Raw genomic sequence first — 16,522 nt, 5'->3', positions numbered from 1 at the left:
CCCATGTAAAACTTTATTGTCCAACACATATAACTTTTTTTTATTTTAATTATTTTGAATTTTAAAATTATCAGGAATATTAAAATATAGTCAAACACATTTTTTTAAATTTTTTTTAAAAAAATCCAAGGATGATATTCACATGTTATATTTTTAAGAATAACAAATTAGAAAATGTAACAACCTTAATTTGGTGAAACAAACAGCCGAGGTGATATGATAGGAGTGTAAAAAAAATAATTAATATGATATGATTGAGAGAGAAAAATATGTAATAATGAAATTTTTAAAGTGATAAAATATTCAAATATCACTACTCTACAATAAAAAATCACGCGCGCAAAAATTATCACAAACATTTGCAAGTTGACTTTAGCAATTCAGCCTAGAATTTAGGCAAGTTGCATTTCCATATCATGAAGTTTTCAAAAAGTGCTTGTACGCAGTGCGCACGCGCTGTCATGCTGGCCCTCCTCCTCAGCCACACTAATTTTCAAGGTAGAGCGTATGGAATTTATTTATTTATTTATTTCTGGTAATTTAATTTTTTTTAAAATCATATTTTTATTTTTGTACTTTTAAATTAGATTCATTTTATTTTTCATCATTATAACACTTTAGATGATACTTTTTTCATTATGTAAAATGCTATTTAAAATACTTTAAGAACTAAAAGTAAAACAAATATAATTTACACATATTAAAAATAAAAAATAATTTTATAAGAATAAAAAATAAAAAAATTAAATTATAAGGATTGAAATGATATTTAATTTTTTTTTAACTATAAATGTTATTATATTAGAACGTTAGTTTCTGATAACGGAGGATATTAAATTACTTTTTCTTCTTTCATTGTTTTTTAACTTTTCAACCCACTTTAGAGGATCAAATCTTGACTTTTTTTCCTCTTTTTTTCCCCTTGGCCTTACAACTCATCTTATAGATCGAAAGGATTTAATTCCTACAATTGTAATATGCTGCATTTCTTTTTGGTGAATATACTTCATCTATTATCTATTATTTGATTTACTCGTATTGTGTATTGTGCATGCTTAATTCACAATAAGCTTTATGAAAAACAAAAAAAAAAGAAAGAGTAATTGAAATAATCTATACTCTCATGTACTTATTATAAGACGTACACTTTAGATATAATCACATAGACCAATAAAAAGAGTTAATACATTTATTTTATTGATTTTTTTTAAATATTACTAATGTATCATTTTTATCCTTATTAATAGTCACTAACTTATTGTGGGTGATGTAAAAATATTAAAATTCAAGGAGATTATGCACCACTATCAATAAAAACTATATAATACTTAGAGAATTAATATGAATAAGAAATGGAAAAAAATGTTGTATAAAATTATAAATTACCTTATAAAAATGATCATTAATTTCTTTTAAGTGGTGTCTTATAATAAAGACCCGGGAAGTATTAAATTGCAATGATAATAAGTAAAAATAATTTGAAACTTAAGACAATATAATTTGCGCGCCTTAATTATAATCACCTAACTAAATAACATATTCACCATTAAATTTTCATGCTGTAATCCGAGGGAGTATTACACAGCTAGCCCTCCTAATTTCTAGAGCGAAATTGTTATTATTTTTTTGGTGAATTAAATTGTTATTATTATTATTATTGATCAAATTTTACATAAATTAATAACATGGACCCATGCACATTTTCGATAAGCATTATTTTATAACATTTTTAAAGAGATATAACTTCATTTATTATTTATTAAAAAGATCAGAATAATTATCTTCATTTATCACTTAGTTAGATTTATTAAATATTTGTTTGATTAAATAATTTATCACAGCATGAAAATTTATTGGTACATTTGGTAATCAAATTAATTGAAAAAATTAATTAAACTTGTATAAAAATCACAAACTACTCTCGCGGATCCAAATTGATAAGTTTAGTGTAAACTTCTATATAAGTTTGTTTTTAAGTCTCCATTCTCTCATCAACTTTTAGCAAGAAAGTGCCCACTATCCTAAAATAATGGAGAAAACAAGGTCCTCAGACCAAGTTGTTGTCTTCCTCGACCAGCATAACCCTAAACCACCCTCCATGGAATCCGAAAACCATCAGGACAAACCCAAACATCCCTTAAAAGTCAGAGCTCTTAACCGTCTCAGCTTCTCAAAACCCAAATCCCGAATCCTAGAATACAACTATAATGTCCCCCGCAACAAAGTTGCTGAAGAGAGTGACATTATTCAACCCACCTATAAGTTCTCTTCCAACGATGACGATGACGATGACGACGATAACGATTTGGATTTGGAATGGGATGAGGATGAGACCGAGGAGGATGGCTCGGAGCATGGCCCAAAGTTGCACCAAAAGAGGAAGTTCAAAATCAAGTGGAGGCTCATGATGGAGTGGATTTTGTTCCTCAACATATTGGCATGCTTGGTGTGTTCTTTGACCATATCTTCCATAACGAACATGCACCTTTTGGGATTGGAGATTTGGAGGTGGTGTGTGATGGCAATGGTCACGTTCAGTGGCCGTTTGGTTTCTGGTAATTATAAATATATATTAATTTTTTCTTCACTCTCATTATCATCTCATTTTTTCTTTCGATTCTTTATTAAAATCCGTACTAGCGGATACTTGTAGCTAATGTCGTTTATGAATTAAAAATTAATAATAAAATGAATATTCGGTCATTAATTGGACTGGACGTAAATTAATATGGTACTTGTACCTGCAGGGTACCCCATACTTTTAATTTATTTAAATTCCGATAATTATATATAAAGTAAAATGCTCTAATTCATTTCTAGCATTAATATATATTTTAAAATTATTTCCTTTTAGTATAACTATATGTTTTTTTTTGTTTAAAATTTTATATTTTAACATATGTGTGTGTGTGGATATCGGCAATTATATACACAATTTGTAGATATCCATATAACATAACATGGTGTACCCGATCTTTCCCATTATCATGGCTACTAAAAATAAAATTGGAATTTTCAATTTACAAGAAAAAATTAACAGCAATATGCTACTTGTGATGTGAAGATTAATTGATACCATAATTGTCCCAAAACATGAAATAATTTCACCGGAAATAGGGTTTGATGGATGTTAACAATATACATGGATTTCAGGGTGGGTGGTAGGTCTAACGGTGTTCATCCTGGAGCGAAACTTCATGCTCCGAGAGAAGGTGCTGTACTTCATCTACGGACTCCGAAACAGCATAAGAAACTGCATGTGGCTAGGCCTGGTGCTACTCTCCTACTGGAGCATGGTGTTCAACGACGTCCAAAAGAAGAACCACAAGTTCCTCAACAAGGTCTTCCAAGCCCTAGTAGCAGTGTTAGTGGGCGCTACCATCTGGCTCGTGAAGATCGTGCTGGTGAAGATGCTCGCGTCCTCGTTCCACGTCACCACCTACTTCGACCGAATGAAGGAGAGCGTCTTCCATCACTACATTCTCGAGACCCTCTCGGGTCCTCCGATGGAAGACGCCGAGGAGGTGCTGCGGCAGCACCACCTCGCGGGATCGAAGTCGATGCCCGCGAGGTGGAATGCCAAGAACTTGTACAAGTCCAAGAGGTTCGGATCGAGGAAGATTGATATGGAGAAGCTGAGGAAGCTGAGCATGGAGAGCACCGCTACAGCGTGGAGCGTGAAGAGGCTTGTTAACTATGTTAGGTCTTCCGGCTTGTCCACTATTTCGAGGACTGTGGATGATTTTGGCAACGCGGAGTCTGAGATTAGTAGTGAGTGGGAGGCTAGGAACTGTGCTCAGAGGATTTTCAAGAACGTTGCCAAACCTGGTGCCAAGTAAGTGCTGCATGTTGTGGTTTTTTTTCTCTCTCTTGAAATTATGCATTTTATTAGTTTAGGTTTTGGATTTGGTTATCATACATGTTGGTTTTTTATTTATCTAAGAATCTCGTGTAGTGTTTTTTTTAGGATTAAAATGAAATAGAAAATATTAAGTTGATGTGAGATTTTGCTAACTGACTAATATGTTTTCCACTTCAAATTTAGAAAATAAATCAGGACGAAAATTATAAAATATAAATGTTTAACAATTGTATTGATGTTGATACTACTCCTTCAAATCTTCAATTATTAGTTTCTCTATTTTTCATTCTTCTTACATGTGGTTACATATTTTTTTCTTCTCTCTTATATCTCTTTAGAGTTGGGTACTCTTTTTCATTTTTCCTTATGAAACCAATGTTTAATTGTGAATATAGTCCAAGGATCTACGAGGATCCTTGATCCTCTCCATTATTTATTATTTATGTGATGAAAAATGTTTTTTTTTTGGAAAATCTTGAGTTCTGTATAACTTTAGAGAGAAAGAAAGAGAAAAGAGATAAATATTTGATTTGATTGATGATGTAGTGTGATAGAAAGAAAGAGAGAGAAAAAAAAAGAATTATTAATTAAGTGTTTAAAATTTTTGGTTGTTAAAATTTATCGTATGTGATACTCATTTAAATTGGACAAACCATAGTTATTGGTTCTCTCTGAGACCCAAACATCAGATCTCTGACTAGCTATAGTTGACCCTGTCACGAACAAATACATTTTAGAATGAAAAATTATAAATATTCACTTCATTTTGGGTGGATTGATTGGTGCGGAAGAAAGAGAGATAGAGAGAAGGGAGAAAATATAGAGAGAAAAGGTAATAGATGGGATATGTAATATAAGAAAAATGTAAAGAGGCCTAGAAAAAAAATAGGATGAAAGTGAGTTGTAATATAATTAAATATAATTGAATTGAATGTATGTTTATACGGACTCTTAATTAGTATTAATGTAGACAAACAATAGTAATACTATAACAATTTAATTTTCGTCAGTAATTAAAAGTCCATGTCAACGAAAACTTACCAAAAGGCAGACCATTAGTAAATTATTTATTTTGTAGAGTAATAAATCGATGTAAGAATATGCTTTTCCTATTTATTTACCTTAGCTAAGTTTAAATTGTTGCAGTAGATCATGAATAAAATTATTAAGTCAAATCCTATGCAAACTTGAAGGGTTAATATTATATTTATTGATTCTATCTTTTTAAATCTAAGGCATGCATGTATAAAACGTGGTCAAATTTCCGTATTTCTTCTGTTTGGTGGGATTAAAAATTTAGCATTTCATGACACAAAATTTCTAAGCCACTAACAGTGGACAGTACGAGTGATTAATTAAGGTACTTTTATTCTTTTAATATACAAGCAAACGCTATAAGAAAATACCCCCCCAAAAAAGTTAGCCACTTTCGAGTAGTTCAATCCAAAGCTAAGGGTTGTGATCAGCACTTATCCCCTTACAAGTAAACTACTATGAAGAGGTTGAATTTGTTGTTGTTGTTATTATTGAAAAATGAGAAGGGTGAATGGGATTTGCACCACAGGTCACAGGATATTGCAAGAGCACGTTCGGACCCAGATGTCATAAGATAGCACTCTATATATATTGTGGGTTGGGTGATTTGGTCCCGCGTTCATTTTTTACATTTGTTTTGTGGTCCTTATGATCCTCTTAAAATATATAAATACTAAGTCTAGAGGGCGTGTCATGATTCTCATGAACCTAATAAACCAAATTCGTGCTTCATTTCGTACTGAGTCAGTGGTCCATTTGTTTTGTATTTCACTTCTCTGCTCCATTGATCGACCCATTTCCGCAATTTGTGCTAAGTGTTTCTTCTCTTTGGTTGCTCAGTGTGACAGTCCGTCACGCTGCAAAAGAAAGAACAGAAGAAAATAGCAAATACCCCAACAAGAGCACTCATAGCAAATTTTATTTCTTTTGTCAAATTTACTTATTTTAAAATACACTAATCTAACCTAACTCGGTTTAAATAAATTTAAATTTAATTGAGTTAGTTCCATTTAAATAGAAAATTTAATTGAAAAAAATATCTTTTAAAAACACTAAATAGAGAATATATTTCAAATGAACCCGAATCAAACTAAAATATTTTAACTTGACTACACATTTCTTTGTAAAAAAACTTAGGTAGATGACCCTTGTTATGTAAAGGAAGCAGGAAACAGATAAAAAGACAGATAAGATGAAAATATTTTTTTTTCTATTCAAATGAGAGGAAACTATATATTTTTTTTTAAACAAGTAAAAAAAACTTCCACCCAAATGGACAAGATGTCAAGAAAGACTAGCTCTCACTTTTTTTTTCATTTTTAAAATAATAATAATTTTTCATATCATGAAACTTTAAAGAATTGTTAAAGTTATCTTAAGAAAAAATAGTTGAATAAAAAGTCTATCCCCTTACTTTTTGCTTATTTCTCTCCGTTGAAACACTTTTTTGCATTTTATTTCTCTTATACCACTATTTTCATTTTTACATTTTATTTCTTTCTATGTTTCAATTTTAATATAAATAGTTCATAAATATTTTGCGTTATTCGATCTTGTCACTCTTTCTTTAAAATAAAAGTTTATTTTGACAACATACATTTACTTTTTTATTTTTTATCAAATTTTATCGTGGGGATTTGTTATAGACTTAGTATTAGTAATTTAATGTGCACTAAGGTAACGGGTTTGGTTTAGGCCGTCAAACACACCACATTGGCTCTCAGATCCATTATATATTTGCACCAACATAAGAATTACCTTCTGTTCATCGTCGGTGATCAATTTCCATTTTTTTATTCAATCTAATTAAATTTAGTGCGCAAGCAAAGCACTACTGATGAATTGTGAATTGTCCCACCAAGACCAGGTGTATTAGCCTGGTCCATTTTATTGGTCAAGAAAAGCACTTTCTCGACAGCTCCTAATACATTCTCCATCAGATTAAGAGTAAACTATAAAGTGGGACGAAATATTTTGATGGGCCAGAGTTGCAAATTGCTTCATTGATAATGTGTTTGAGACTGAGTTAACTAATTGACAGAAATCATTGAACTGGTGGTTGACTTTTTAATAAGTAACATCTGAAAATAATTACCTATATATATATATAAAATAGGATAATTAATTAAAATATGGTATTTTCTAATTTATTGAAGGTATATTGAAGAGGAGGATCTCATGAGATTTTTGAAGAGGGTTGAGATACATACCATATTTCCACTCTTTGAAGGAGCACTTGAAACGGGACAGATCAGCAGGTCTTCATTTAGAAATTGGGTGGTAAGTTTTGATACTAAATTTCACACATCTAGTGATGTTGAATCATATTTCTCAAATTACAAAGTTATTAAATCACTTACTTTGTTCTGTTCCTGCTTTTTTAAACTCCTTTTAAGTTAAAAGTTGTTTGGCAAACATATTTAATTTTTTTAATGCATTTAAACTAATTGCCTCACTTTATATGAATGAATATATTTATAAAATAAAAAATATTACATAAAATTAATTTAATCAACATAAACTTACTTTTGAAATAAACATAAAAGTTGTTAGAATTATTTAATGGAGTAGCCGGTGAAACATTCAAATTAGGAAGCCAGTAAAAAATAAATTAAAAATGATATTTTAGAATGAGTTGAGATTCAAAGAAAAGAAGTTGAGTAAGTTTCGTGTAAGCTATAAGAAAGTTTTACCTATTAATTTAATTAAAATCTCCTTTTTTTTTTTCAAGTTTTGGTTCTGTGAAAAACACCTTTTTTAAGCTTTACATGAAAGTTTTTTCTCAACTAGTACTTCTTTTAAAGAGAAGATAAACTAAAAATAAAAGTCAAACACATTCTTAGGTTTTAGGTAGGTTTTTTTTAAAAAAAAAAATTATTTTCAAGACAAATCACTTTTTTTTGATGTTTTTATTTTTTAGTACATTTGTCTAAACTATTTCTGCTTAAAAGAAATTTTTCTTATTTCGAAAAGTAAATGCTATCTACTTATTAATGGTATTTTTTAAAAAACTATTTATTTTAAAAATACTTATTTTAAATGTAAACAAACTGATACATTAAGTAAAACTATGTAAATGTATGTCTTTTAAATAAGGTTGTGTTGATTTTGTAATAATTTCTTTAAAAATTATATCTAGGGTGATTTTTTAATAGATTAATGGTATAAACATCTTTATACTCAATGTATAAAAATTAAACTTCAATTAATTTTCTTTTATCAGATTCGAGCTTATTATGAACGAAAAGCTCTAGCACAATCACTGAATGATACCAAAACAGCAGTGCAACAGCTTCACAAAATAGCAAGCGCAGTTGTTAGTGTGATAATAATCATTGTGATGCTTTTGCTGATGGAGATGGCAACGATCAAGATAATATTATTCTGTATTACACAGTTTGTTTTGATAGGTGTTGCCTTCCAAGGTACTTGCAAGACTGTGTTGGAGGCCATCATCTTTGTCTTCGTCATGCACCCTTTTGATATTGGAGACCGCTGCGTTATTGATGGAGTTCATGTAATTTTCCAACCTTTCTAATTAAACAAGTTTAGGAAAATATTTTTTGAATGCAAGAAGGGAAAAATAAAAGAGTTTAATGATTATGCAAAGTGAACAAATTTATTGAGCACGGCATAGTAATTGAGTGACAATACAAAATTTATTTTCATTATTAGTGCATTTTTTTTTCTCAAGGTAAATTGTGATTTCTTTAATTTTAGAGTGCATTTTCAAGATGCATATACATGAAAAAGATTTTAAAAAGTGAAAATAAAAATAGTTGTTAGACTTGATTTCGGGATTAAATCTCTACCTTGGATACTTTTAATAGTACATTTTCTCCTTCACTTCATTACACTAGGTGTTGCACCTCTTTTCTAACATATATACAAAATTTACTTCATTTGCATGCCAATTTAATGGTTTTATGTACTAATTACATTTGTGTACTAATACATGCATTTACAGATGATTGTGGAAGAGATGAATATCTTGACAACAGTATTTCTTCGATATGACAATGAGAAAATATATTACCCTAATGCAGTTTTACTCTCTAAGCCTATAAGCAATTTCTATAGGAGCCCAGAGATGTGGGATTCAATTGATTTCACCATTGATGTTTCAACTTCTATGGAGACCATCCTTGCACTCAAGAAATCAATACAAATGTAAGTTTTTTAATTAATTTATTCCTAATTCTTTGTATGTGGAACTACTGTTATTTTATTTATTTATACTGCCAATAGTATGTATTAGAGGGAGTGCATTGAGATAACTTCATTTTGGTTAATATTTCACTTTGTGTGATTATGAGTTTAGGTACATTGAGAGCAAGCCAAAGTATTGGAATCCAAAACACAGCATGATAGCAAAAGGAATTGAGAATATGGACAAGCTAAAGCTGTGCTTATCTGTGCAACATACCATCAACCATCAGAACTACGGTGAGCGAAACATTAGGATAACGGAACTTCTCTTGGAATTGAAGAGGATCTTTGAGATCCATGGTGTCAAGTACCATCTTCTTCCTCAGGAGATCCAGATTACCCATATGAATATTGAACATAGCAAAGTTCTGTTTCAATCATGAAGTGGAATTTCCATCTCTTTGCATTTCCCAGAAATAATTACGGCAACATCACTTGGATAAATACTTTCAAATTAGCTTGATTTCAAACATCAATTCTGCTATGCTCTATCTTGCTGGTGGTATATGTGCATTGTTAATTTTATGATTAGAAGTTCGTTACCATACTTTTTATGGTGGCATACATTCTATATTGTTGTGACATATATTATTATTGTAAGAGAGTCGTGTGGATGGACAAAATATAATTGGAGACTCTACTAAAAGTGATTGGACAGCTACCAGGTCCTTTGGCAAATATCAGTCATTGACATAAGAAATTTCAGTTTTATTTTGTCATCAAATTTTAAAAGGAAAGGTTCATTAACATGAGAAATGATTTAGAAAAAAAAAAATAAAGGACAGGAAACATATTATATGTATTGTTCTCCAATTATATATGGAGAATAGAGTCGATTTTCCTTTTTTCCACCAGCAAGAGGGGCCTTTCTGATTATATTTAGTTGTGTATTGACATTCACCATATTCATCCTTTTGGTTGGTGATTCCATCGAGCAAACAAGTTCTGCCTATCTGAAAAAGTGAAACTAAGTACTTATATTGCCATTGACAAAAATTGGTACTTGTGTATTTAACCATGACTAGTATGACTCGGTACTCGTGCCCAGCTTTAAACGTCCCTACCAAGTGAATTCTTGACAAATTTTAACAAACGTCTTTGATAAATTCCAGTCCATTTTACAACTAGTATTTGTAGTATTTACCTTCACTTTGACAGTTAACAAACGTTTCTTTTGTGATATAGAGAACTATTAGATCATTCTTGTTTCACTGGGGAGTTAGTTAAATATGGTTCTATATCAGCATTGCCATTGTCAATTTATTTATTACAAAGTATTGCAATAAATATTGTTTATTTGATTCTTAGTATGCCATTAATGATTTGTGGTTAAGCATACCAATATATCAACCAATAATACTTCAAAAACAACATGGACATATTCTGAATAACGAGTGTGATTTACATACCAATATGTCAACGACACTCTATGACTACCTTTTGTTTCTCAAAAGGACAAAATTTAACTGCATAGATTGGTTGATAACAAGAGGAACAACACTTCTGCAAACAAACATAAGATACAATGCTTTATCAAGACAAAGAAGATCAACCGAATGGTTTCAATTACCATTATACAATTGTGTACATCACAAATCTAAATCCACCTCTTGAGTGAAATGAAATAAACTGTGCAGTTGGTGTGCTGCTTTGACCATCAGAAAATCATAGCTTAACTGTATGAGAATGCCTAATTTACTATCTACATCCAGAGACTTATCAACAAAACTCTACAATGTAGAATTAGAATATACTTAACTCAATGTTCAGATTTCAGATAGTCGTAAGCATGAGGACAGTGAGGACAACTAAATGATTTCTCATGTAGAGCTGAACCAGCGTCAAATAAGACTCAACACACTTGAATTAGTCACCAAAATCACTTGATTAGCCTCCAAACAGTCAACTGAATCGGCATGGCTTGCAAATTGCACATTTCTCATTCTATGAATTCTGCAATTACACCAGAAATGGTGGAAGCAGGTAATAAGCATTCATCAGTTGACTTAACAGGCAAACACTCAAAGAAGTAGAAGAGGAATGGACTTCCAATCAACCTTACTGCATAATGTTATGAGTTAGCACGGTTACAGACATAAGGTGTTTCTAAATGACATCAAATCAGTTTGGGTAAGCATTCATTACAGCAACATCAGTCTAAGTAACATGCAAGTAAATTTGAAGTACAATGCAACACTTGCCGATATGAGAACATAATATTATATAGATAGACTTCAAGTGAAACTAGGGCATGTGTACAGCCATGCTCTGCGGCTAAAAATGCTGTTATTATTGAGAAAGGCAAGCAAATAACAGACAGATAGACGAGTAGAAAAATGGAATTTGATCTCTGCAATGTTCTTATACTTTTACATTTTTTGCCACACTTGCTGACTTGCTGTCTCAAACTGATATTGAATAGCTAGATTAAATTGTTTGTTCTTTGAATGACTACTAGGAAAATTTTTACTGAATTCATTTATTGCTTTTGCAAATTACAAGTACTACCCCTTGGATAGATTGAAAACTCTTGGCATAGATGATTGACATATTTTTACCTTTATCTTAATATTAAACATTGAATTTACAACATTATTTTACATAAGACATGGACTCAGACATGTAAACTTCCTTAAATAGAGAGATTGATTGAAATTTGAAAGTCTCTTTAAGGCACATGCATTTACTTCCTCAACTTATACTGCTGCAGTCCACTTTCTATTATGGCGCATGTACTTTGTGTGTTTTTACTCATTAATTTGTATATTTCATAAGAAAGTTCATATTTTTTTCAACTTTATTATGAATTTCACATCTCAAACCATACTTACAAACAAGTTTATGGATCCCAACAAAATAAAATAAAATAAAACAAAAAAAAATGAGATGGTGAATATGGATTTAGTTTGAAAGCATTTTGATGCCCTACGTTAAAATTTGGAAAACACGGGAAATAAAAACAAAAGAACATTAAGTCTACTACTTAGATGGAGTATTACATCCATTAAGTATATAACACGTGTTACTTGAAGGATGAATCAATGAATTCATGAGTGGGTAAAAGGAGTCAAATTATTAAACAGTTTTGCACCCCGTGGATTAACTCGATAGGGCACACCATACAACATCCGCACCAGTTTCTGAAATAGCCCTGACATTTGATCCCAGCTTTGATTATTATCAACACCTGAAATTGGATAAGAATCCAGTTACCTTTGTGGTTTTGGGGTTTTAAAATACATAGCAAAATGGCAGAATATGATAAGAATCCAGTTACCTTTGTAGTTTTGGCATACTCTTGCATACTATTGTCTTTTGAGTAATCATTACTTGTAATTGTTTGTTTAAGAACATAGTCCATATGATAACTTCAGAATATAAGAACTGACGTTAATAACATGAATGTTGTTACCAATTAAGTTGTTATAACATGAAATAATACACGTTCTTTTATATCAAAGATTTCATGGTAAATCACAAGGAAATACCTGGGATAATAGGAAGCACAACCCAATTCTGTTTCTTTATAATGAAAATTGAGGCATTGAGTCCCGCTATTCAAGTTGTTGAATGAAACTGTTATATGCTGAGGTGCATATTGGGTTGATCCCAAATCCTTTTAAAACCTCCTGCGTCACCACATTGTAATGTCCGAAGATTTTGGCCCCCATTGTAACCTGGATTTTAAACCTTGTTCGATTTTTGGCTCTGCCATTTATGAAGACACAACATCTTTGGTCATACATCACACACAAGTGATGTGATTCAATTACATCACCCTGATAATCCACATACAGTCCGATGATGTCCTTTTTACCTTCACCCTCACTATCAGTTATAGTTATGATAACTTCAAATCTTTCCGTTTTTTGTGTTATTGGATGGATACTGACAAAGGACAAGCAGAAAATGAAGCCCATCATGGGGGAAGGTGGAGCAGTTCAACCTTGCTTTGAAGTTCAAAGGATGAAGGAAGTGCTTTGACCGGTGTAAATCCCAATCTCAGTTCTTTCATATTCTTTGATATCAATGAAAATTCCTTAAGATTCTTGCAATCATCAAGGTTGAGACAACTAAGGCTGCATGAATGGGAATTGCTTACAAGTACGGTAAGGGACATACAGGAAGAAAGGTCCAATTTGTCAAGTTTCTGCAGAGAAAAAACCGATGGATGCACACTAGTCAACTTATAACAATAGCAGAGAATCAGTACTTTAAGATTTGTGGCTTTCGATAAATCTGGCAGCTTCTTTAAATCCAGGGACCAACTGAGATCAACTTCTTTCAAATTCTTCAGATTCTTCAGATTCTGAGATCAACTTCTATCACACCAGCTAAATTACTAAATTTAGTATTCCTTTAATTAACAGAAAATCATAACAGTGAGATACATATTTTTACCATCACTCCATCCCAAAGCTTTTCCGTTTTGCCACATCGCATTTTCAATATTACAAGTTTAATGCCAGAAGAATTAGTTGACAGTAGCAATCATAACTATAATTCCCTGAAATTTCCAGAAATTTTAGTCTGCTCATATTAGCAAATATACGAGGCATTAATTTTTGCTCCTTAATTGCTGGCAGGTGAATTTGTATGCTTCTAATCTTGTAAATTATTATGCATAGATACAATATTATCCTCAGATAAAGTTATAAGAGTTTTATCTTTCAAACTTCCCAAGTCAAAAACCACTGAATTATCACTTTCATTTTCTCTCAAGAAAGAAACATGCCAGATCTAGAAGAATTTCTTTCCCTTTGTGATCTAGATCTTCGTAACTCAGTTTCATTACATTATAAACTTCTGTAGGAGGCATTTTTGTAACTCAGTTTCATTACATTATAAACTTCTGTAGGAGGCATTTTTTTAAGCTTGTCTAGCATACCTTCCTATTCTTCCTTATCTTTTCCATGAAGCTTAGACGAGCCAAAACTTTTAGAATTAATGGAATTCCTTTGGCATAATGGAGCACCTTTTCTCATAGCTCATTGTAATCTCTTTTGTGACACCCTCTACCCCGACATATATATATAAATAAATAAAATATAAAAAAATATTGGTAAACAAATACACATGGGTAAAGGTTCACATTCACTTCATTATTACTAAATAAAACTTATTAAAAATATATATTTGGCTCAAAACAAGATCGTCAAAATTTACAAAGTATTTTGTTAAATCAATGAGGTAAAATAAAATAGACTAACATCATGCAATTAATATAGAAACTTATGTCCTAATGTCACATCCTATCAGAGTATTATGTCCCGATGTCCTTCAGCATAAGGTTCCTTAAAGCAATTCACCTAGTCATCTGCTCCCCCAAACACAAAGTTCAAGATCATCACATGATCCAAACACAAATAACATATAGGGAGTGAGTTATCACATTCCTAACTAATGGAGAGAAACAAGATAACATGTAGATATAAATATCATATAAACAAAATAAAACTTACTTAAACATAGCTCACGTCATTTCATCATTTTGTCGTCCAGCATCACATCACAACACAACACATCTCATTCATTTTCACAACATTCACGTACTCAAGGATCAAAACACAATATCACCAAGTCAATCAATCCATATCGATCAATACACAAGCGTTATGCAACAAATACACTAAGACTCAATCCTATATGCGATGTGGTACCATGTCAGTGAAAAATCACGTCGGGCACCTAGGAGTACATGACAAGACAAACCACACACTAGTAAGTCAGGTCACTCTCACTAGGTAAAATCATAGGGAGACCAGTCAGGGTCACGCTGTTTTGCGAGAATGCTCCAACCATGTGGGATCGACACAAGCTTAAAGGAGCACTCAAACCGGGTGACCCCTAAGGCCTACACTCCGAAGAGTCCGTCAGGGCCTCTCCCTCCTGATTCAGGTCCAACCCAGAAAATATTTTAGCACACGGACTCTATCTATGAACTATATAAAACACACGACTCCTCAATTATTCTCAAAATAGTTTTAACTCGTTACCCTTTAAGGGTCTTAGCATTAACTCGTCGCCCTTAAAGGGTCTTAGCATTAACTCGTCGCCCTAAAAGGGACTTAGCATTAACTCGTCACCCTTAAAGGGACTTAACATTGACTCGTCGCCCTTAAAGGGTCTTATAGTCGTGTGATTGTACAATTCATAGTTCATAACTCAATGCACACAACATCTCAATCACGTGCATACTCAGTTTATCACATACTCTCGATCTCAATCACAATGGTATAATCTCAATTTAACATGTTATCACACTTCATGAATCATTTACACGTTACATATGAACTATGCAATACACACAACTGCTCAATTGTTTTCAAAATTATTTTAACTCGTCGGGTTCCCACAGTGGATCTCATCACAATACTCGTCGCCCTTAAAGGGTCTTACAATTGTGTGATTGCACAGTTCATAACTCAACTCAATACACACATCTCATCTCAATACACATGTATTTCATCATTCATCACATGTTCAATTATCACATACTCACAATTTGAATCATCAAATCATAATCTCAACATAACAATTTATACAAAAGATTTATCACAACATGGGGAGTAAAACCCCTCAAATAGTTTCTCACAATTATATCAAAATCAATTAATCAAAATCATGGGTCAAAACACAAAAACATCAAAAGCACTCAAGTTTATCAATCAATTCTCATTAGAACATCAATTGGTACGTAGAACACAACAATATTGTATTTATAATCATAAAGGAAAAATTGTAATTCAATAAACATCCCAAAACAAACTCCAATTTAATCCTCTAAGAATCCCTACACATGTTCCTTCTAACCCCAATTGCGATAAACTCGTCCCTTACCTATAAGCGGGTTCACATGTGTATTCTAACGGTGATAGCGGCATCTCTAGCAATTTCCTGTGATTCCTCAAGCTTTTCCTATGATTGCTCTGATAGAGTTCCCAAACGTCAGAGAGAAGGAAAATGGATTGAAACCTTTATTTTATACTGTCTTCGTGAGATGCTTATTTCTACCTTCACAAACATTTTTTTTTTTGCAGATCCCAACGGTGAAGGTGTGAGGAATTGAATATGGAACGACATATCAAAATTTCACGACAATCCAACAATTAATGAGTCTGGGATCGTAGTTTTACCGAGACAGTTTTGGGTTTCTGCGGGAAAAGAAAAGACTATGATACGAAGTGTATTTCTCTTAGCTCGGACATGATTTCGAAATTTCCGACGGTGAGAATGTTCATAAATGAGTTTGAACCTCATGCTCAAATTTCACAATGATCCAACGGTGAATAAGTATGAGATTGTCATTTTTCTGAGACAGATTTGGTGGTATCCGGGAAAAGAGAGGGTTTTGGGAGGAAGAGAGGGTATATCGAGAGGAAGAGGAGGCTAAGAAGCTATCAGAGCTTGGGTCCT

General features: G+C 32.1%; 1 protein-coding gene across 1 annotated transcript; it reads left to right on the top strand.

Annotated features, from left to right (window-relative positions):
• The first annotated feature begins 1,976 nt into the window (after nucleotides 1-1,976).
• LOC100813521 (mechanosensitive ion channel protein 10) lies at nucleotides 1,977-9,746 on the top strand. The gene is made up of 6 exons (XM_003548665.5): nucleotides 1,977-2,555; nucleotides 3,154-3,835; nucleotides 7,054-7,177; nucleotides 8,121-8,414; nucleotides 8,865-9,067; nucleotides 9,219-9,746. The coding sequence occupies exons 1-6, from the start codon at nucleotides 2,030-2,032 to the stop codon at nucleotides 9,487-9,489; spliced, it is 2,100 nt and encodes a 699-aa protein (XP_003548713.1). The 5' UTR covers nucleotides 1,977-2,029; the 3' UTR covers nucleotides 9,490-9,746.
• Nucleotides 9,747-16,522: the final 6,776 nt, after the last annotated feature.

The sequence above is a fragment of the Glycine max genome, chromosome 16 (genome assembly GCF_000004515.6).
Source record: "Glycine max cultivar Williams 82 chromosome 16, Glycine_max_v4.0, whole genome shotgun sequence".
In the NCBI taxonomy this organism is placed as follows: Eukaryota; Viridiplantae; Streptophyta; class Magnoliopsida; order Fabales; family Fabaceae; genus Glycine; species Glycine max.
The sequence above is the reverse complement of the archived record's forward strand: the minus strand, read 5'-3'. Positions and strand labels throughout refer to the sequence as shown.

Bases quoted from the DNA above. Each gene is read 5' to 3' on its own strand.
- LOC100813521 (XM_003548665.5), top strand. From the start codon at position 2,030: ATGGAGAAAACAAGGTCCTCAGACCAAGTTGTTGTCTTCCTCGACCAG. The intron at 2,556-3,153 runs GTAATTATAAAT...CATGGATTTCAG, and splicing joins CAGTGGCCGTTTGGTTTCTG to GGTGGGTGGTAGGTCTAACG. The intron at 3,836-7,053 runs GTAAGTGCTGCA...AATTTATTGAAG, and splicing joins GTTGCCAAACCTGGTGCCAA to GTATATTGAAGAGGAGGATC.